The sequence below is a fragment of the Thunnus albacares genome, chromosome 7 (assembly GCF_914725855.1).
Source record: "Thunnus albacares chromosome 7, fThuAlb1.1, whole genome shotgun sequence".
Lineage (NCBI taxonomy): Eukaryota > Metazoa > Chordata > Actinopteri > Scombriformes > Scombridae > Thunnus > Thunnus albacares.
Window position 1 is genome coordinate 19542037 of NC_058112.1, and position 20330 is coordinate 19562366.

The 20330-nt window shown below is 40.4% G+C and overlaps 2 protein-coding genes across 3 annotated transcripts in view; one reads left to right on the forward strand and one right to left on the reverse strand.

Moving 5' to 3' along the window:
* slc24a1 (solute carrier family 24 member 1) lies at nucleotides 1-10197 on the forward strand. The gene is made up of 10 exons (XM_044357811.1): nucleotides 1-3134; nucleotides 3455-4655; nucleotides 5676-5735; nucleotides 6052-6160; nucleotides 7346-7426; nucleotides 8021-8109; nucleotides 8275-8538; nucleotides 8615-8704; nucleotides 8916-9082; nucleotides 9216-10197. Exons 2-10 carry the CDS (start codon nucleotides 3621-3623, stop codon nucleotides 9463-9465), a joined length of 2145 nt encoding a protein of 714 aa, XP_044213746.1. The 5' UTR covers nucleotides 1-3134; nucleotides 3455-3620; the 3' UTR covers nucleotides 9466-10197.
* dennd4a (DENN/MADD domain containing 4A) overlaps nucleotides 9944-20330 on the reverse strand; it is a 23723-nt gene continuing 13336 nt past the window's right edge. For both annotated transcript variants that reach the window (XM_044357810.1, XM_044357809.1), the window contains 15 exons: nucleotides 19874-20080; nucleotides 19624-19752; nucleotides 19356-19500; nucleotides 17885-18007; nucleotides 17071-17181; nucleotides 16238-16312; nucleotides 15341-16137; nucleotides 15005-15221; nucleotides 14293-14384; nucleotides 14013-14188; nucleotides 13327-13720; nucleotides 12948-13059; nucleotides 12490-12652; nucleotides 12334-12398; nucleotides 9944-11715 (listed from right to left, as the gene is read on the reverse strand). In XM_044357810.1, coding sequence (XP_044213745.1) covers nucleotides 11579-11715; nucleotides 12334-12398; nucleotides 12490-12652; nucleotides 12948-13059; nucleotides 13327-13720; nucleotides 14013-14188; nucleotides 14293-14384; nucleotides 15005-15221; nucleotides 15341-16137; nucleotides 16238-16312; nucleotides 17071-17181; nucleotides 17885-18007; nucleotides 19356-19500; nucleotides 19624-19752; nucleotides 19874-20080 — 2943 coding nt within the window. In that variant the 3' untranslated portion in view covers nucleotides 9944-11578. The remainder of the gene's footprint in view (nucleotides 11716-12333; nucleotides 12399-12489; nucleotides 12653-12947; nucleotides 13060-13326; nucleotides 13721-14012; nucleotides 14189-14292; nucleotides 14385-15004; nucleotides 15222-15340; nucleotides 16138-16237; nucleotides 16313-17070; nucleotides 17182-17884; nucleotides 18008-19355; nucleotides 19501-19623; nucleotides 19753-19873; nucleotides 20081-20330) is intronic.

Consider the following 20330-nt stretch of genomic DNA (forward strand, 5'->3'; position numbering starts at 1 on the left):
TGAAATCTGTGCAAATGAATTATAGACCTGGAGTATTTATGAAAGACAAAAACTTAGATTTTCTGATAAATCATTTGATTTTTATTATTATTATTATTTTCATAGTTGCAAATACTTAAATGTTCAGCCCCAAATGGACAAATGGAAGAAAGACCAAATCTACGAAGGGCAAAAATGCCCTACAACGTCTTTCTTAATGGACTTATTTACTTGATATATGTTTACTGAGATTAGTTCAACCTCTAGAACCTCTGCAAACTCTATAAAGTTGTGCTTACTCAAAGGTCTGAATGCTGTGAATATGAAGAACCAATATTCAAAATTATTGCCCTCTTCCTCTGCATTACAGCCAACTGGCTTTTGGTCCTTTTTTCCAAGGTGGAAAAATGCACGGTATTCAGTCTGAGTTGTTTTTGCCTGGATTCACAAAAGTGGGAGCGCAGAGGTGGGAAGGATGCAGTGATATCTGTCAGCAATAATAAAGAGAAGAATGCAAATAAAATTAAAACTTAAAATCTGGCTGCACATCATTTTGTGGCTCTGTTTTCAGCGAGTTCTGCAGGGTAAGTTGAAACTAAAGATGTGCTAACAGAGCTGTGATGAGGACAGAAATTGTGAATGTTGTTACATAATGATCCTGCATGCATTGTGTAGTACACATTTAAAATAGCAAAACAGGTGTTCAGTTTTAGTGCACGGAGGAAGTGACTTTACCTGCAGTTACTTATTTCAATAAAGTAAACAGCTAAATAGTATTTTCTACTTTAGATGCAGCTGCAGGCTTTGATCCAACTTCTCAAAAAACTGCCTCCTCGGTGTCTGATGCAAACTTGATGTTTGAAGTACTTTCTTAATTTTAGATTTAACTGAAGTCTTGGTGCAGATAGACAACACATCTTGCTTAATTTTACTTGCAGAGTAAGTGATAGATCTCCCCTTCCCTCCTCTCCTCCAAGCAGTTCCTGCTGGGCGGGGTAGAGATCAACCAGGACAACAACATCGTCCTGCTTGAAATGGAGATGGCATCAATGAGGACGGGGCGGGCTTTCTTGGCTCAGATCAATAACAACATTCCCAGAAGTCTGAGCCTCATGGTGCAGATGATGAACACACTCAAGGGTCAGAGGACGGGGCCGGGATGGAAAACACTGTCAGAGTTGTCCCACTGAAATCTCGAGGTGCAGTCGTACCCTTCATAGATGAGGTGAACAGCTGAGTGGGATTTAACGGGTTAAACTTCATGTCTGTAACTGATTCTCCATACAAATAGAAAACCAATGACAGTGTGTTGTCAAGTAAATCTAAGGGTGATTTCACACCTGTAGTTTGGTTCATTTGGTCCAGACCAAGAGGAAAAATGATACATGGTTGCATTTTAGTTCTGGTCCGGTTCCTGTTCACACTGACTTCTTACAAACGAACCAAGAGGAGTTAACATGAAGTTATACAGACTGACAGGTAACTCGTTGATTGGACAGCTTTGGCGATTGTCATCCTGCATCATCAATGCATCATCAGGACCCACGTGGGGAAATCAAATTCCGGTGACTGAGAAGCTTCTGCAGTACTTTAATGCTTCTGATGTATATTTATGTTTTTTGCTGTCACAAAGAGCTCATGAAGAAATAACTGATTATAAACATTATTAGTATTATTTGACTGCAAATCGACCGCATGTCATGAGTAATGACTAACAGGAGGAAAAGAAGGCGTCGTACAGTAATGATTCAGGGTTTATTACTGTGGGATCGCTGTTATACAATTTTAATGGACTTAATGAACTGACACGGAGTACACGGAGGATATAAGGACAGCAGTTTTAACAGCTTTTGACCTATTAATCAGGGAAAATACCCGAGCTGACGTGCATACATGTTACCATGGTTACCAAATGATTTGCATACATATATATGCATGAATATCTAACTTACATGACTTATGCAATTATAAGATCGCTTCCTGCACAGATTTTATGAACAGCAGATGGATTTTGTAGTAATGCTTTTTTTGATTTTTTGATTTTGAAATAATGCTAAAATCCCATATCTGCTATCATAAAATCTGTGGTTGGTTCGTTTGCTTTCACACCACAAATGAACCGCACCGGAGACCCAGCTTTTCAAGCGGTCTCGGTTCGGTTTTTTGATTCGCACCAGGGTTCAATTGGCAGCGTTCTTACCTGTAACTCATAACATGCGGTCGATTTGCAGTCAAATAATACTAATAATGCTCATAATCAGTTTTTCGTGAGCTCTTTGTGACACCACATACAAATACACATCAGAAGCATCAAAGTGCTGCATAAACTTCTCAGTCACCGGAATTTGATTTCCCCACGTGTGTCCTGATGATGCATTGATGATGCAGGATGACAATCGCTAAACTGTCCAATCAACGAGTTACCTGTCAGTCTGTATAACTTCATGTTCACTCCTCTTGGTTCGTTCGTAAGAAGTCAGTGTGAACAGAAACCGGACCAGAACTAAAATGCAACCATGTATCATTTTTCCTACAGGTGTGAAAGTGTCTTAATTGTCTGCGTGCCATTCAAAGGTTTTATTGCCATATCTAATGTGCACCTTATCATCCGTCCGGGTGGCAGCATTGTACCTAAGAATAAATAGTTCCTATGAGATACATGCTAAACATAGGAAATTTGACATACTTGTGCTATAAAGAAATGAGCGGGTTACACCATAATGTCAACAATAATGCTATTGGCTTATGCACATTATTAATATTAGACTAGAGTTTAAATATCAAAGTTAGTCATCCCAGTTCAAATTTGGAAAGGCTATTTCATTGTATTTGTAAAGTGTCAGTCAGTCAGACTACATAAAATGATTTTATATGATAGTATTTAGGCAAAAGCGCCACTTACTTTACATTAAATTAAATATTACCAATGTAGGCTCGTGATGAAGTGAGAGTGAGACAATGCACATAATCCTCTTAGCAGACCTCAGGTATTAGGTATTATGCTGATCCATTGTGAAGACTTGTCCTGCGTCCTACATAACCCATTGGCCATTGGCAACAGTTTGGACTTTTATTTGGACCACTGTACCAGCTGTGGTGATCTGCTTTTGGAGATTTTTTGCATCCCTGTTTTTGCAGGATTTGATCCGTTTGTGGTAAGGCTACATTTAAGCATATTTTATGTTGTTGTTCTTTTTGTAAATGATGTGGAAATTAGCCTATTGTTTCTCAGTCATTTATGTGTTGTGTTTGTGTTTTCTGGCATTCAGTTTATTCTGTTTCTCAGAAACCATCGACATGCAAAGACAGTAGACATAACAGATTCTAAATGGGCTTATCAATAATGCTATGGCAGATAATTATATATTAAGTACACTGTCTGAGTAGTTTAAGTGCTTTCAAATGTACATCACAGGTGTGCTACCTACTATCTAAATGTAATTTTATCTGTAATACTTCCTTTCATTTACAATAGGTGGGGTTTTCCAAGCAGTCAAGGATGTGACATGTATCACGCCACTCAAGTTTTGGATTCTGTCACCCCATGGTCTGCTGGGGAGAGAGCTGGACTTGCCCTTCACGGCTGCCCATTTATGCAGCTTAATTCACCATAACCAGTAGCATCACTGCTTTGGAGGAAAATGTATTGCACAAGAAGGAAGCGACTGCAGCTGAGCCGCGTTTTGTTTCTCCTCTCCGGGGTTTTCCTCTGTACCCTCTACCAGCTGACCATCAGTGCCAGACTGTATGAGCCTTTGCCAATGCCTCAGATTGGAGAGGATTTTGGAGAGGGTTCAACCGAGGGGGTTGAGGAGGCTCCAGTAGAGACTCAGGGGCTGGAGGAACCTCCCACTGCAGTACATGAATTAGAGCCAACAGATCAAACAACACCAGAGATGCATCACTCGGATACAAATTCAGATTTTAAAGCAGCCACGTCTACTGAATCTCCATCTTCACCAACCACAAACCGGACTGTTGTGCATTGCATCTATGTGGCTCCTGACCCTCCACAGGAGACACCCACACCCACTCCAGCTCCTCCTGTAACTACCATTACTCCAGCTTCTCCTGGTCAAGCTCCACCTGTTAAGGGAGAATACCCAGTAGATATCTTTTCTATTGAAGACCGCAGACAAGGCTGGGTGATCCTCCATGTTTTTGGGATGATATACATGTTTGTTTCACTTGCAATTGTTTGTGATGAGTTCTTTGTTCCTGCGCTGGGGGTAATCATAGACAAGTTGAACATATCTGACGATGTGGCAGGAGCTACTTTCATGGCTGCTGGGGGTTCTGCCCCCGAGCTTTTCACCTCCTTGATAGGGGTCTTCATTGCCCACAGCAATGTGGGCATTGGCACAATTGTTGGGTCAGCAGTTTTCAACATTTTGTTTGTGATTGGAATGTGTGCTTTGTTTTCTCGGGAGGTGCTTCATCTAACCTGGTGGCCACTTTTCAGAGATGTATCCTTCTACATACTTGACCTCATATTACTCATCGTCTGCTTCTTGGATAATGTCATAATGTGGTGGGAGAGCATCATGCTGGTGACCAGTTACACTGTCTACGTGATTTTCATGAAGTTCAATGTGCAAATAGAGCAGGCCTTCAAAACCCAAATCTACAAACACAAGAGCATTGTCAAAATTATTACTGTGGAGGAACCCGAAGAGGTAAGCACTCCTGTGACAAAACATAACTGTGTCCTAAAATCAAATGTTTAATGTCTTCAACTGGGTATTTATATCATCGACAGTTTTCTCTAGTGTGGGAGATACTGAGGAGTTACCTAAAGAGTGACTATAGGACAGTTTAGCCACAGAGCTTTAAAGAACAACACGTTCAGTTATTGAAGACAAATGTGTTCCTCTTGAGGAGTTAAAAATAAGTAGATTTTGTGATACTTCAAAAACTATTTACTGGCACAATTTTTGTAAGTGTTTAATGTTGTTACCATGAAACAATACTGTCACATAATATAGCACTCCAGAATACAGACGCATATTCTCAAAAGTGACAATAATCCTTTCACTAATGCATGATTTTGTTTCTTAATCTCTCATACTCATCACAACCATGTGTGGTTTATTACTGAAATGGAAAGTCACATCACTCACCACTCATGACATCTCTGCTCCCACCTGTGGGGTTACAGTATATGCAAATCATGTCAAAAGAGTGAAATCACACTTGCCAAGGCCTCAGGGAACCAAAGCTGATCAGCAACAGCAAACTAATCCTTTGTGGAGCTACGGCTCTGTACAAACTGTAGCATCAACGTATATTGTGTTTAACCCTGGTAAGTGTGACTGAGGCTTAATTTACACGAAGTAAAGCTATTTGTGCACATTCAGGGTTTTTGTTGAGCTGGATATACTGCTGGAGCTGGGTTCCCACACAGCAAATGTAATTATTTAATCTGTTAAAATGCTTTTTTTACACCATACAGTCACATCATACTGTTAATTTAGTTTTGATGGAGTGAAGAATAATTTAATTATAATCCTATACATGCCATGCAGCTCCATCTATTTTACTCACATGTAACGAATAGCAATGTTAAATGTGAAATAGAAATCTATAGAATTATAGTACATTATATAGGGACTAATATACAAAGTCCACCAAAATGAAATAACTTTGGTTTATCTCTACAAATGAATAATTAAATCAAATTGAATTGTTGCACACAGACAAATGGGGACGATGAAGATACTGCCCGTCCTGCTCCAGAGGACAAGAATCTGTTAAAGGTAAAAGTCAAACTGTCAACCAACCAATCAACTGCAATAAAAGACACAGAAAACATCATTCTTACCCCACACATTCACAGTGTTCATGTACTAACATTTTCTATGTTAATTTACACCTTACTTATCTTTTTACAGTCTCTTTCATCTATAACATCATGTTAATAAGCCATCCCTTCAAGTGCTAACACATGTAAATGCACTGTCAAGAAAAAAAAAAACAAGCCTGACCTCCACTATGACATAATTGTTTCACACTGATGTGTCACTGTCTGTTATTGTGAGTAGCTGTCATGACCCTAGCCATGTCTTTCCCCAGTTGAAGCCGTCTCTCCAGCGAGGGGGAAGCTCAGCTTCTTTACACAACAGCACCATGAGAAACACCATCTTCCAACTTATGATCCACACGTTAGACCCTTTAGGAGATGGTGAGTATCTTCGTGTCACGACAATAGCACTAATGATTGATAATTGTGTGCCTTAAAAACTGCCCGTTATGATGAGTGCCTGGGGATTACGTCCTTCTCATAGTAAAATGGATTAGCAAAGTGTCCCAAATGAAGGCAGCACTAAATCCAGATTGATACTAAGCAGATAAATACCTACCTCAGTCTATAGAGGAATCCATTTGCACACCCACAGTGAAATATATAAAAGATCCTAAAGACATAATGGGTTTAGTCTACACAAGGGTTCTTCAACACAAAATAATTATATGTATAAAAATCATTTCTATTGCGTCAAAAGCATTCCTAGAAGTGGATCCATGCCTGTTAAATCAGTTAGAAAACAGAGAAGTAATCTAATCTGTTAACTAAGATGTGGTGCAGGCTGGTTAATCATGTGACCTGTACAGCTCTCCCTTAGTTTTTCTGATATTCCTGGTTTTTAAGGTTAGAATTGTATTGTATTATCATCATTACTAAAATGTTCATATTTTCCTGTTCTCTGGTTGCCTGAGGCAAGACCACACAGTACAGTATGTCCCAATTTGTTTACCTGTGTCCTCCTGGTTCATTCATCTTCAATAACCACTCCATTACTGGAGCACAATAATTAGCTTTTGAATGAGCCTATAAAATCTGGATCACAGCTTGTAGCCCTTGTATCTCCATACAGTCAAATGAGCTCTTAGAGACCACTGGCCACATGGAGAAGAGTCAAAACGACATTATAAATATCTGTGACCTGCTCATCCCACCTAATGATCTGTTGTCAAACTGAAAGACACAAAGATTATTTTGTTAATCAAAAAACATTGATATTTGGGGATTCTGAGTTTTTATTTTCTTCATTATCTGTCCATTAGAAAAATAGTTTTGTTGGAATGCATGTGTGCACTAGAGAGCAGAGGAAGGATCCTGTCTTGTCTTATGCTGTGCTGTGCCTCTTATTCCTTTGATGAGCTCATTCTTTCTTTCGTAACATTGCCTCAGGAAATATTGTGCTGCTGTTGTTGCTTTTTGATGCTGCACTGCTGGTATTTCACATTTGCTAACTCATGATTGATGTGACTGATTATTTGTTTTCCACATATTTCTGTGAAACTATTTTAGTCACATGACTGAGAAATTCATCACACCATTCTGAGGTTTGTTTTTGCTTGTTCGTAGGGAAATTTAAGGATAAGGCTGAGACTCTGAATAATGTGGCTAGACGGAAGGCAGAGAGCAAAACTCAAGACAAAAGTGAAGGTAACGTGGAAGGATGTGATGGTCATCCACTGATCAGATGCCTTTCATCAAGCTTTCAGACTCTGCTCATGAATAGACTCTGAAAACTGCTCATCATCTACGCTGCAAAGCTCTATCTTCCCATACAGGAAATATACTTAAAATATGAACTGAATAGCTCACAAAGTGGCTATAGAAAGATGAATATGTCTTTGATACTGTACATGCCCACCATAATAATAATAATAATGATAACATAATCTTTATTGCCTCCAATGGAAAAATCTGTCTTTAGCAGGTGCTGCTAGGCAGCAAACTGGATGACCAGTAGTAAAATATGAAGTGTATACAGGGAAGTGTAAATAAAACACAAGGAATATATTTAATTTCACACATGTACAATATACTGTATAAAAAACAACATACAAACAGTACTAAAAAAGTATACTAAAAAGGATCATGTAAAAAATCCAATATACAGTCCAGTTGCCATGAGAATGACCTCATCTATCATCCTAACAACACATACACTGCATTTCCTTATATGACCAGTCCTGAAGTCTTACAGATAGCTGAATGAGTAAGAAACATTACGCATTTGAATTCCTTTCACAGATGGTGGGGGAAAAAATGAGCAAGCCAAAGAGCCAGAGGCTGCCCCAGCTCCAGAAACAGAGAAGAAGGAGCAGACAGAAGACAAGAAGGTACTCTACAACCAGCCCAGAAGTCAATCTTTGATAACTGTCTATGTAAGAGTCAATGTGCCAAAACTTTAGGCAAACAGCCTCTTTAGCCCTGTTTGGTCTTTGCTTTTATCTGTCTTTTTCCTCTATGTTTGTCCAACGTAATGTCTTTCCTCAACACTCCAGGACGATGTGCCTGCAGGGGAGGATGGGTCAGAATGCTCAGACGACTCTAGCAGTGATGAAGATGACAGCGATGAGTCCAGTGATGAGTCCAGTGAAGATGAAGATGAGGAGGAGGAGGATGAAGATGAGGAAGAAGGAGGGGAGAACGAGGATGAGCCTCTGTCTTTAGCGTGGCCTGACACACCACGTAAACAAGCCACCTACCTCTTCCTGCTGCCCATAGTCTTCCCTCTGTGGCTCACAGTTCCTGATGTTCGCAACCAGGTAAAGACCCGGACACATATCTCAGATCAGCTGTGATATCTCAGATGTCTTTTACGTCATGTTCTTTGTTCAACAGAAATCCAGAAAATTTTTTGTGTTCACCTTCCTGGGCTCTATTATATGGATTGCTGTCTTCTCCTACCTCATGGTGTGGTGGGCCCATCAGGTTAGTTAGATTTCGAGGTTTGAAATGTTAAGCACAGACACAAAGCAGCTTCCACAATGATTGTTGTAAACTGGAAACTGAGTACACATAAATCCAGGTATCAAAGGATTTTATAATTCCATTAAAATCTACTTGAGGTTGTGAAAATGTTTTGAAAGTGACAGTAAGATTGTGCCCTGAATCAGTCATGAACCCTGATTTGCCCTCGTAGGTGGGTGAGACCATCGGCATCTCTGAGGAGATTATGGGCCTGACTATCCTGGCTGCAGGGACGTCCATCCCAGACCTCATTACTAGTGTGATTGTGGCACGTAAAGGCCTAGGGGACATGGCTGTATCCAGCTCTGTGGGAAGTAACATCTTCGACATCACCGTGGGGTGAGCTCCAATAGCCTCGTGTGTTACATCTGAAAATGAAATGCTGATGAACATGCAGGTAATGGATTTCTTTGTCTCCCTCTTTCTTCATGCTTCTGGCTCTGTGCACCTTGCCATGTCTCTCTCTTAAAAGTCTGCCCGTCCCATGGCTCCTGTACTCATCCTTCCACGGATTTGTTCCAGTGGCCGTCAGCAGCAATGGGCTCTTCTGTGCCATTGTGCTGCTTTTCCTCATGCTCCTCTTTGTCATCATCTCCATTGCATCCTGTAAATGGAAGATGAATAAGGTCCTGGGCTCCACCATGTTCCTGCTCTACTTTATCTTCCTGGTGCTTAGTGTGATGCTGGAAGACCGTCTCATTATCTGCCCTGTTTCCATCTGAGTGTGACAGGAGCCATCACCACACGCAGAAAGCTACTGTAGTTGCTCTGCATTGCTGCCAGTGACTTTTGTCTGTCAGCAGCAATACACATACTACATTTTCTAGAACTTGTTACATACTCACTTTTAGTAACGATGGCAGCTTTTAAATTATTTTTTCCATTACACGTGGAGATGCAGAACTACTGTCTAATATAATGTAGATTGTGCAGTTATAGCAGTAAGGGACATTTTTTTCAGAGTTTACAGAAATTAGAAATCTAGGATAGGTGCACAATTTGGACGAATTTATGAGTTTCTAAATGTGAATTTTGTACAATATGTAAGTATATACCTGCGCCAACGACTGTTTTTTTTTAACTTTCGATATAGAAAACTTGCTTGCTTGAACTACTTCTTTCATGCACAACAGTTTTTATAAAAAAAAAGTCAGGCAAAGCAATAGCACTCACTTTGGAAAATGATGAATGTGACAATCATAGAATAAATGTGTTTATTCATAAATGAAAGCAAACTATAGATCCAGCGAGGGAAGAAATTTGATTTCTTTTTTTTTTATGTAAAATTCATACAAATTAGTATCTGTGTTACAAATGATAAATAATACTTCAGAAACAGTTTAAATTGACAAGTAGTGTAAACAACATGTAGACATCAAATGATGTTTTGGTCATCAGTGTTTTGTTTTTTTGTCACTGTTTACAACTTACAAGGTGATTAAAATGCAAATTTACATGCTGTGAAACTGGTGTTTATTCCAAGCACACAGCCGTATCTGATCCAGCATCGTATTGTGAAGTCCAGTGATCAGCTGAGCAGCTGCATCGCACTACAAACAGAGTCCAGGCAGGTGTTTGTCAGTTTAAAGTGAAGGACATTATTAACACAGTGAACCATCACACTCATTTTTTGGGAAGTGGTTTTGAATTAGGGCAGGTCAGAGCTGTTGTTCAAACTTAACACATTTGACAAAACAACTTATGTATCCTACGTATTCTATCAATCAAATTTATTATAAGTGGTTAAAATGTACATTTTATTATTATAACCAAAAGAAGGTCTACAAAATGTTAAATCAAATATTGTATATTTTTATAGACCCATTACTGTGTCAATAAATGAATTTAATTATTTAAAAAAAAAAGGTTTTGATTAAATCAACAGATTTTTTTTATTTTCAGTTATTATTTGTCTATAATTACTTTGATTGTACTGTTTTCAAGGAAATCTATCCTTGGTGGTCCCAAATAACACACTAAACTAACACTTTTAAAAAGGTATTGCTTAAAAAATTGAAAATACATCATAGAAGTTTTACTCCCTTTTGGGCTCTTTTGGTATAAAAAATGATAAATGAATAAATGTTATGCATGTGGATCATTGAGTTCTCCCTTCTTGATTCAGAAATAATGTTTTATCATTTTTGATGTTATGATCTAGTTTAGTGTATTCAGGCATGTGAGCACAGCCCTGCCAGGTTTACAGGGTGCAAATGAGGAGGAATTTCTTTGCTTTCGTTAACTGCACGTAATGGAAATGTTAGACAGTACAGTAAGTCCTGTAGCTGCCCAATTACAAGTCACTTAATCGTAGGCTGCTGGGCCACAGCGTTACATAAATGAGAATGAATGTCAAGAGCTCATCTTGTCAAAGTGCTTTGTAAAAACATGAATGTCTAAAAGTACGTACTTATTATAACACACTCAACAACAGTCTTAATAAGGTCACCGGGACCACTGAGAAATTCAGACAACTTGATCATACACTTACTTTTACATACTTACTCACAGCTTCAACACAAAGTCATAAAATAGACTGTAGAACTGTACAAACATGTTACTATTGATATACTGAAAATACAGTGGATTTTCTAAATATTTACAAGCACAGGGCCTGTCACTCCAGGCCTCTCAGCTCTAACAGTGTACAAGAAACTCATGGCAGTCGCTTTACATTAAGTGTCTTTTTCCAATTGTGCTTAAGAGCTCTGTGCTCCAGTCAGGTGAGCTGGTCCTGAGTCTGAAGAGCAGTTAAAAAAAACAAAAAAACAAACAAACAGCAGCAGTGACCGTGGTTGAAGGAAAAACATAATGTGACAGAAGAGGAGATGAAGTTCACAGACTGGGCTCCCCAAAAGTCCTCCTGCACTCCATGACCCCTGCTCCAGGGGGGCGGTCACAGTTGTGTGTCAGTTTAACCAGGTTGGGGGTGAGGCGATCATATGCCAACTTGTACTCCCGGTCAAATGCATCTGCAATGAGATAATGGTTGGTTAAAAATGTGGACTTGATGTATCCTTATCAGAAAACTTAGGTGACATGAATTGTATTTAATCCATTTGCTTCTGTATAAGTGTCTTTAGCAACGCTAGCAGCTCTTTAAGGCTGTACTAAACATCTTTACATGCTAACATTTGCTACTTAGAGCTAAACAGAAAGTACAGTTGAGGCTGATGGGAATGTCATTAGTTTTTAGGTGTTTAGTCATAAAATAAAGTATTGGGACAAATTAAAATTTTGACCTGCTACTGTAGATGGAAAGGTAAGGGATCAATTATTGCAATTCATCTTGAGGGCAAGATGAATGTCTCTACTGAATGTTGTGCCAATCTATCTTGTGGATATTTAGATAGGACACGTGAAAACTTTGACCTGCTGGTGGTGCTAGAGGAAAAGTCAGAACATCACCAAAGTCTTTAGGATACATTCTCAGGCAACCAGGAATAACTGTCCAAGATTTCATGATGATCAATCCAATAGCTGTTGAGATATTTCAGTCTGGACCAAAGTTGTGGACTGATTAGACCAACATTGCTGTCCACAGAGCTCCTAGCACGGCTAAAAACAGGATATCATGCTTTTGTACTCACTGATATTAATGTTGTTCTTGCCCAAAGACACCAAAGTGAGGAACAATAAATCTCTGTACAGGCTCCTTTTTGGGAGAAAAAAAAGAGTGATGATTAGACTTTCTATTCATAACATCTTCTCCACATTACTTTAGACAAAAATCTTTATTTCCTCACCTCTGTCTTTTGAAACCCAGCTCTGGCCCAAGGAGCTGGATGATCTGGCTCATGGGCTGATAGACATCACTCTTCTTAATGCTTCTCACGAAACCCTGCAGAAGCTCCACCGTGAAGAGCTGGCCTTCCTCACACAGTCCAGAGCGAACTAGGGAGTTAGCACCTGCAAAGAAAAGAGAGATAAAAGTCACCTCGATCAAAGGCTAATTCATTTCCATCACTGAGAATCAACTCTGAAAGTATAGCACTGATAAGGGCAGCATCACTAATAGGAGTCCTGAACTGAATTATGCATGATTTCCTAGTTACTTCATATGCATTATCTAATTTACATGTACATATTTAGCCTTGATCAAACTTGCCAGTGTTACCAGCCGGAACATTTTTTCTGAAAGTAATTTCACCCTTGAAAACGTAATCTGCAACAGTCTATTAAAGTAAACTCTATAATAACTTACAATGTGTGTTCCACAGGACATAACAGGGTTGAACTTTGTCTTGGTGTAACTTTAGGTTGTCCCACATAATCCTCACAAGCACCTGCTTACTGTCCTCGGATGAAAGAAGAGTCTGCAGGGACAAAAAAGTATGGAAGATCACTACATTATTCTGTATTGTATGTATTTTATCATCTTTCATTTCACTTGAATGGCATACGTTTATTTTGTTAGAAAAATGGGGCAATTACGGTGAAAATATATGTGTATATGTGTCACCACAAGGGGTCAGCAGAGTCAGGACTGTGAAAATTGTACACATAGGAGCTTTAAATTGTGTTGATAAAGTTATGGCTTCAAAGTATATGGGTCAGTTACACACAGACACTGGCATGTTTACCTGGTCTCCATAGCTACAGTGCTGGGAGGCCAGGATAAGAGCCGGCAGGTTACTTGGTAGCTCCAGCCTCCTGAAGTACCACACCAGGTTCCAGAAGACGATGGGGTGCTGGTCGACAACACTCGGGGAGGAGATGGCCTGGTCACCCTCGTTCACCAGCAGGCTCTCCAGCTCTTTCCACAGAACCAGAGGGCTCAAGTATGGCACCGTCACCGGAGCAGAGGCTGACGTTGGTGCAGACATCGTAGCAGGCCCGGCACTACCGCTGCCCTCCTGCTTCTGCGGGGGAGCTGCAGATGACTGAGCTGCACAGTCTGCCCCAGACATTTTGGCCTCAGGACTGAGTGACGCAGACATGTCCTCCTCTGTAACAGGATTACTTTCCTTGGAAGACCTGAGGGGAGACACAGAGTAGATCTGTTTAAAGAGGCCACAGGGATAAAAGCTGTGTCTGAGTGTGCGTGAAAAAGTAGAATGCCAGACAGCTGACAAGACACTATAAAAATAGACAACCAGGAAACCTGGTTGTGTTTCTACATAGAGCATATCAATGACATTAATCCTCATATTACTACAGAGTTCAGTGTATAATAGTGGAAATGGTGAATCATTTATTTAGTGTGTTTGTACACTGTATGAAAGTACAGAATAAATTATGTGGTCATCTGTGTAAAGGGAGGATTTACCTGCTCTGTGGTCTCAGGTCTTTGATTTCCACATTGAGGAAAGGCAGGAAAGCTGTGCCACAGAAAGGACAAGTGCTGTTGAGGTTGGAGTCGTTAGCTGTCCAGCCGGCCATGATCTCTTCATCATACACCAGACAGTCACACGTCTTACAAAGTGAACAGCTGGACATCAGTACCTGCAACACAAGGCATTAGGAAGAAATCAGACACAGTGCAACTCAGTCTGAGTCAGTCTGAAGATGAGCATCTGATCAGGGATTTTTATTTGTAAGTAACTCACCTCGATGGTGTAATTGGGAGTGGGTTGGAAGCGGCTGGTGTCGGGGGAAGAATCTGGAGTGTGAGGAGTTTTAGAAGGAAGTGCCAAACCACCTGGATATGATGGAGGATTATACAGTTATACACACAGAGCAAAGCCAACACTTAAAACAATCAAAGTGGGAAATCTATGTATTATAGTCATAGGTAAAATAACCAGGATTGGGTCAACAGCTTTACTAATGATGATGAGAACTGAGCAGAACAGCTACCTGTTCTTCATATTCTGTTTTCAGTGGACGTTTTTGCGTTTAAGCGAGTGTGTGTTTCACATTCGTATGTCTGAGGGTGTGCACGTGAGTATGCATGCACGTGTGCATGTTCACGTGTTTATGTTTAGCATAGGGCCTGTGGCTAAGTGCAGCCTACACACTGAATCAGCCCCCATGCCTACTGGCCTAGTTTCCCACAGAACAACACCTGACTCTCTCCATTACTGAGTCCTGCTCTAAATTTTGTCAAGAAGTGTTTTGCTTGGAACTAATACAATGCTACAGTTAATCAAGCATGGCTGTTAGCCATTACATTTTCATATCTGAGAATTTTTTTTCTTTAAATAAACTGTTCATCTAAGGCAAACATTTCAAGATTTCACATATCAGTGAAAACCAAAACTAGCAGCTTTATTCCAACAATATCGGTTATGCTGACTAATTAAAGGATGTGCAACAAACCAGAGAAGGAGTTGTGTCTGAACACTCTGTTGGGGGTGCTGGGGCTGCCCAGGTTGGTATGGCCGACAATAGGGCTCCTCCTGAGCCGAGACACACTGCCGTGCTGGGGGGAGGTAAAGCCATCTGGGTCCAAACAGGAGTCATTATCAAGAAGCGAGGAGCAGTCTGCGTCTCCTGAGGTCAGTGAGGATACACTAATCTGGTCACAGTTTGAATCCTGCAGGAGAGGAGAAAAAACATTACTGTCACATTACAAAAATTGATTGTAAAGCCAATCTGGTCTTATGAGAATTTATGTTGGGAATATTCGTTTGTGAACAAGGTTGCGCTATCAACCTGTGTCAACGAAGTCTGAGAAGACAGACGGGAGTAGAGGCGGCTGGCCTTCTCAGCCACTCCCTTCCCTGCTGATATAACACTGCTCTTAAAGATGTCCAGAGTCGGTGTGAACAGCGAGTCCATGGAGAACGATGAGGTGGAGGGAGTCGGTGATGAGGGTGACACCAAGGAGGAAGGCCTCTCCCTGTCTTTGTTACAAACACCCAGAGGAAGAGACGGTGATGGCCTCAGCCGCTCCCTGGGTTTGACAGGCAGTGGGAAGTGTGTGTTGGAGCGGAGCAAGGTGGAGGGTTGGGGGGAGGTGTGAGGAGATGATGCAGAGTGAAACAAGGGGCTTGAGGGGTTCTGCAAGTCCATACTGGGTGTGCGGCTGCTCAGAGGGCTGTTAGTGTTGTTCATGTACATCTCAATCTCCTCAGCGAGCTCGCGGCGGGCGGTGGGTGTGCTGCTGTTGTCCTGGTCGCACTCTTGCACTGTTGCTGTAGCCATCAGCGACAGAGGATCAAATCCCATCTCAATACCTGTCCTCTTCACAGTCCCGGCACTGCAGCTCACGCTCCTCTCCACCAGGGGTTTCTGTTTACTCTTATCAGCCTCCGTCTCCTCTTCCTCCACCCCGTGCAGTCTGTCAGCAGCTAGGTGGTGCTGCTTCGTTGAGGTGAGGTGAGGGACGTGGAGCCTCAGAGACCCCTGTCCACCAGACAAGTCCAGAGACTTTGGTCGCTCTGATTTTGGCAGAGGTCCACACAGAGCAATGTCACTAGATGGATTGGAAACGAGCCTGCCACCATTGCCTGTGACAAAAACACATGTTGCCAAAAGTTTAGATACAGAAAGAATGAAAATCTGAAAAAATTTTATGACATGACAATCTTCTCTATGAGTAAATCTCACCTGCACTGGCATCTGTTGATTTGCAGCCTCTAGTAGAAGGAGAGATGCTGCTGATTGGAATCTCAGTCTCGGGTGCTGTAAATTTAAATGACACCATATTGTTAAAGATAAGTGACATCGTTATATCCATGCAACATTTTGCATTTATCATATTTATCAAAAGCTTTTGGTCATGCAACATAACGCCATGACAACATAAAGCCACTGCAGAGGAATGAAAAAGAGGAAAACTATCCAACAATTTCTGTAACTTTCCGATACCAACTCTCCGACATTCACACCTGCTTAGGGCAGTGATTGACCAGCTGTGAGAAAGTTGGCAGGATTTTAACTTGTGCCCTCTCTTTTCATTCTTTAAACAACCATTTTTGTCACTTTTCATGTGTACACTCTCTCATCATTGCGTTTCAACCTTTTCTATGATGGCTAGCTTTTCACCCTGACTCTTAGTGTGGCTGTTCAGAACAGATATAAATACTTTTGCCTACTGATGTGGTTGGATGACACCTCACACAGACTCTTTTCTATCTTAACCTGGCATTTATCCTAATAATTGCATCAGATACAGCACATTGTTATTTGCAACAAAAATCCAAGACAAACAATCACCTGGTTACATAAAACACTCACTCAGGAACAGTCCGTTTTTCAAAAACATCCAAATATAACAGAAAATGGACGAGTAGAGAATATGTTACACCCACACTGGGATACGATACCCTCAGCTTTTGAAGAGAGGACATTCATTTTGCTGCCAGTAAATGGTGATTAACTTTTGCTGAAATGGTCACTAAGTGTCAAAGATTAGAGGTGGCAGTTAATCCATAACTCACTGGACTGTCTCGGTCCTTTGTCTTCCACCAGCGGCGTGCTGTCACTCTCTCTACCGCACATCCTCTCCTCCTCTTTGGACAAGGAATCATAGCCTTGGTCTGACTGTCCACCTGAGACAGATAAAAAGATAAAAAGTTTTAAACTTCTGAAAACCAGAAACTTATTTTTTATACACCACCCCCCCAATTACTTCTGTCTGAAAGAGCTGAGTAAATCCAACTATTTAGTCTCCATGGATTCTTTATAAGAGATAAGTGATCTGATCTCAGTGATAAGTGATCAGCAGAGCGTGCTGACGTTCCCTACAGCTTACAGCAAATTACGCTCCCAGAATAGAAAAGCAGGAGCAGCAGGGGTGGAATTTAGTCTTTGAAAACTTCATGATATTCACAAGATCAAACTGCTGAAAAAAGTACAAATCGTCTCTATTGTGATTTATATTTTCACATAATTTCTGGTTTATTCAGCTGAGGAATAAGAGAGATGAGAAACAGGTAGTGTTGAGTATTAGCCAAATTCAAATACATGGTCTAGTTAGTATAAGAGCAAGAGAAGATATGTTGTCTGTATTTGCTGCCAAAGTCTAGCTTATATTTTCACATAAATACACACACACACTGCTATCTCATTCTCAGTTCTTCTTGTATTCATCCAGAAATGATCTTCCTCACCTGAGAATGTTGTCACATAGAATAAAAGACAATCAAATCAAGTCAAATCAAGTATTTTACAGAGAGAAGCTGACACATGAGGGAAGATGGGAGAGGAACAAGGAGGAAAAAAACGAAAAAAAAACGTGCTGTAGTTTCCTACCTGTACTAAATCCATCATCACTGGAGTCCATTTTAGTGAAGTCAGTGTCGATGGAGGTGCGCTCGGCAGAGTCATTAGCGCTGTCCAAACTGCCATGACTGACTGTGTCAAGATCACTGCCGTCTGAAGGGAGATAATGGAAAAGAGAGGTGATGAGAGGTTAAAACAGATGACAAGAGCCCAGCTGGTATAGGAGAAGTGTATAAACACTCTGAATAGTGCTGTAATTGTTATCATCCACTGAAAAGATGCAGGAATGCTTTGAATGTCACGTAACTGTCATCATGATTGAACATCGCTCAACATAAAAGGATGCCAGAGTGCCAAAACAAACCCGAACTTTCACTTCTCTGTCTTATTTTTAACTCAAAGGAGAGCCAAGTGAAGGCTTAACGACTCACATTTGATTGCAACTCATTTCATTCATTGTGAATTCACAGATGAATGAGCACACAACAACAACGATATATAATATAAAGTGTACAGCTTCATGTTTTCATTAGAGCCCCACACACAACATATCATCTTGTAATGAGAGTCTGACTGGGCTGTTGTGGGAATTAGGCACTGACATAAAGAGCAACCTGTGTGTTGTGACTGCTGGGGAGGAAAACCTCTTCATTCTATTTAATTAGTGGCATTAAAAAAAATGCGTGTTGGGAACAATAAGTGCCGCAACGGGGCTGGAGCTTGGATAAACCTTGTTATGAGACCAGGAAAGAAGCCTAACACTGCTCCCACATGATCAACCTCATTTACATTAGGAATTACAGAAAGTAATAAAAAAAAAAGTGCACTGCACTATCAGTGAATCATTTACTGAATTTGTCTGTAATTGAATCGTAATTACTGCTGAACTTAATGCAATCTCAAATGACTTTAGGCCTGATTAATCTTGGGTAACAACTTCAGCTGTGTGTTTTATTATCTGTATCCAGTCAGTGTGGGAGTTCATGATATAGCAGTTAGTTTTATGGTATTGGGCAATAATTGCTTAAAAATACGGTATGGCTGACAAATTGCGGCAATTTGATAAGTGAATTATTCATTTGATAGTAATAAGTGTGTGTTTTCATTTCTTATAGCTGTGTCTCTCATATATTAGCAGCCAACTTTAAATGAATGAGGTTCATATCTAACTTTTTTCTGCATTTATAAGCACATTTCACACTTCTAATATTTACAAAAATTGGTTTTCACTGTGCCTATAGGGAAGCTTTCAACAATTTACTTTCTGGAGATTACAGTGTATTACAGCGTGTTCCTGGAGCTGTTTCACCACCATCCACTGCTTTTTGTCAGTTGGTGAGTCAACAGCAGATGTTCTTGAAAGTATTGCAAAGAAATGAAAATTATCAGTGTGGGTTTCTGCCAAAATTGTCATGAAAATGAGTGATTATCAAATAAATCGACATTATCAGTAAAACTGTAATATCATGCATCACTGATTCAGAATGATTATTATTCTTACCTGAGAGCTGAGGATCTCTGTGTGGCGTTTGTTGTTTCCTCCCTGCTTGCTTGAACTGGACCACACCCAGGACCACGTTCCTCAGCTTTCCCCACAAAAAGTAGCCTCCTCTGGTAGTGGAGGGCCAGGTGCTCTCCAACACCGCCTGGAGCAGGAACATGAATATGAGCTCATAAATTCAGATTTAAATCAAACATTTCAAGTTATATTTAAATTAGCTCGTTTGCTGTTCATGTGTGTACATACAGTTAATATCAATAGCACGCACCTTGTTGTAGTACCCATAGGTGATTGCATTTGGTTGAACTCCAGCCTTCTTCATCTCAAACAGCACCCTGACAGCCAGGACTGGCTGACTGTACTGTCCACACAGCTGCAGCAACACACGGTAACACACCTTGGACAGAAAAACGCAAGTATTTAAATGTTAAGAATGTACACTATACTTATTTCAGCAAACTCTACACTACTCCCTATGTAGACAGTTGTGTGGTTTTCTTATATGTGGCCTTTCCTACCTCATCTGGAGCCTGAAGCTTCTTGTCTTGCATCTTCCTCAGCACATCGTAAGCCATGCGCAGAGCCCGCACCTTCGAGTGGCAGGTGCTGACAAAACCGGGTAGACAGATGAACCACAGGCCATAGCAGTGGCGCAGCAGACACTTAGACCACATCTGAGGCATTGATGAATAGGTTTTGGCCATCCTTTGAGCCGATTTGATCTCCTGAGACAAAAAAAGACCACATACTGAGATGATTTATCTTCCTTTAGAAACTAGATTTGCATTTTGCATTCATTCATACTCTTATCCATCATTATGCAGCAATAAAACAAGATTACATTTTCAAAATGCAGAAATAACAAAAGAAACAAATATAATCAAATTTGACAATAAATTTAACAACATATTTACATAACAAATCATCATTCACCTTTACGACAGTGTAAAAAGTACTGGTATTTAGTATTTACTT

Excerpts from the sequence above, each read along its gene's own strand:
- slc24a1 (XM_044357811.1), top strand. The coding sequence starts at position 3,621 with ATGTATTGCACAAGAAGGAAGCGACTGCAGCTGAGCCGCGTTTTGTTT. Across the intron at positions 4,656-5,675 it reads CTGTGGAGGAACCCGAAGAG|ACAAATGGGGACGATGAAGA; the intron begins GTAAGCACTCCT and ends TGTTGCACACAG. Across the intron at positions 8,110-8,274 it reads AGCAGACAGAAGACAAGAAG|GACGATGTGCCTGCAGGGGA; the intron begins GTACTCTACAAC and ends TCAACACTCCAG.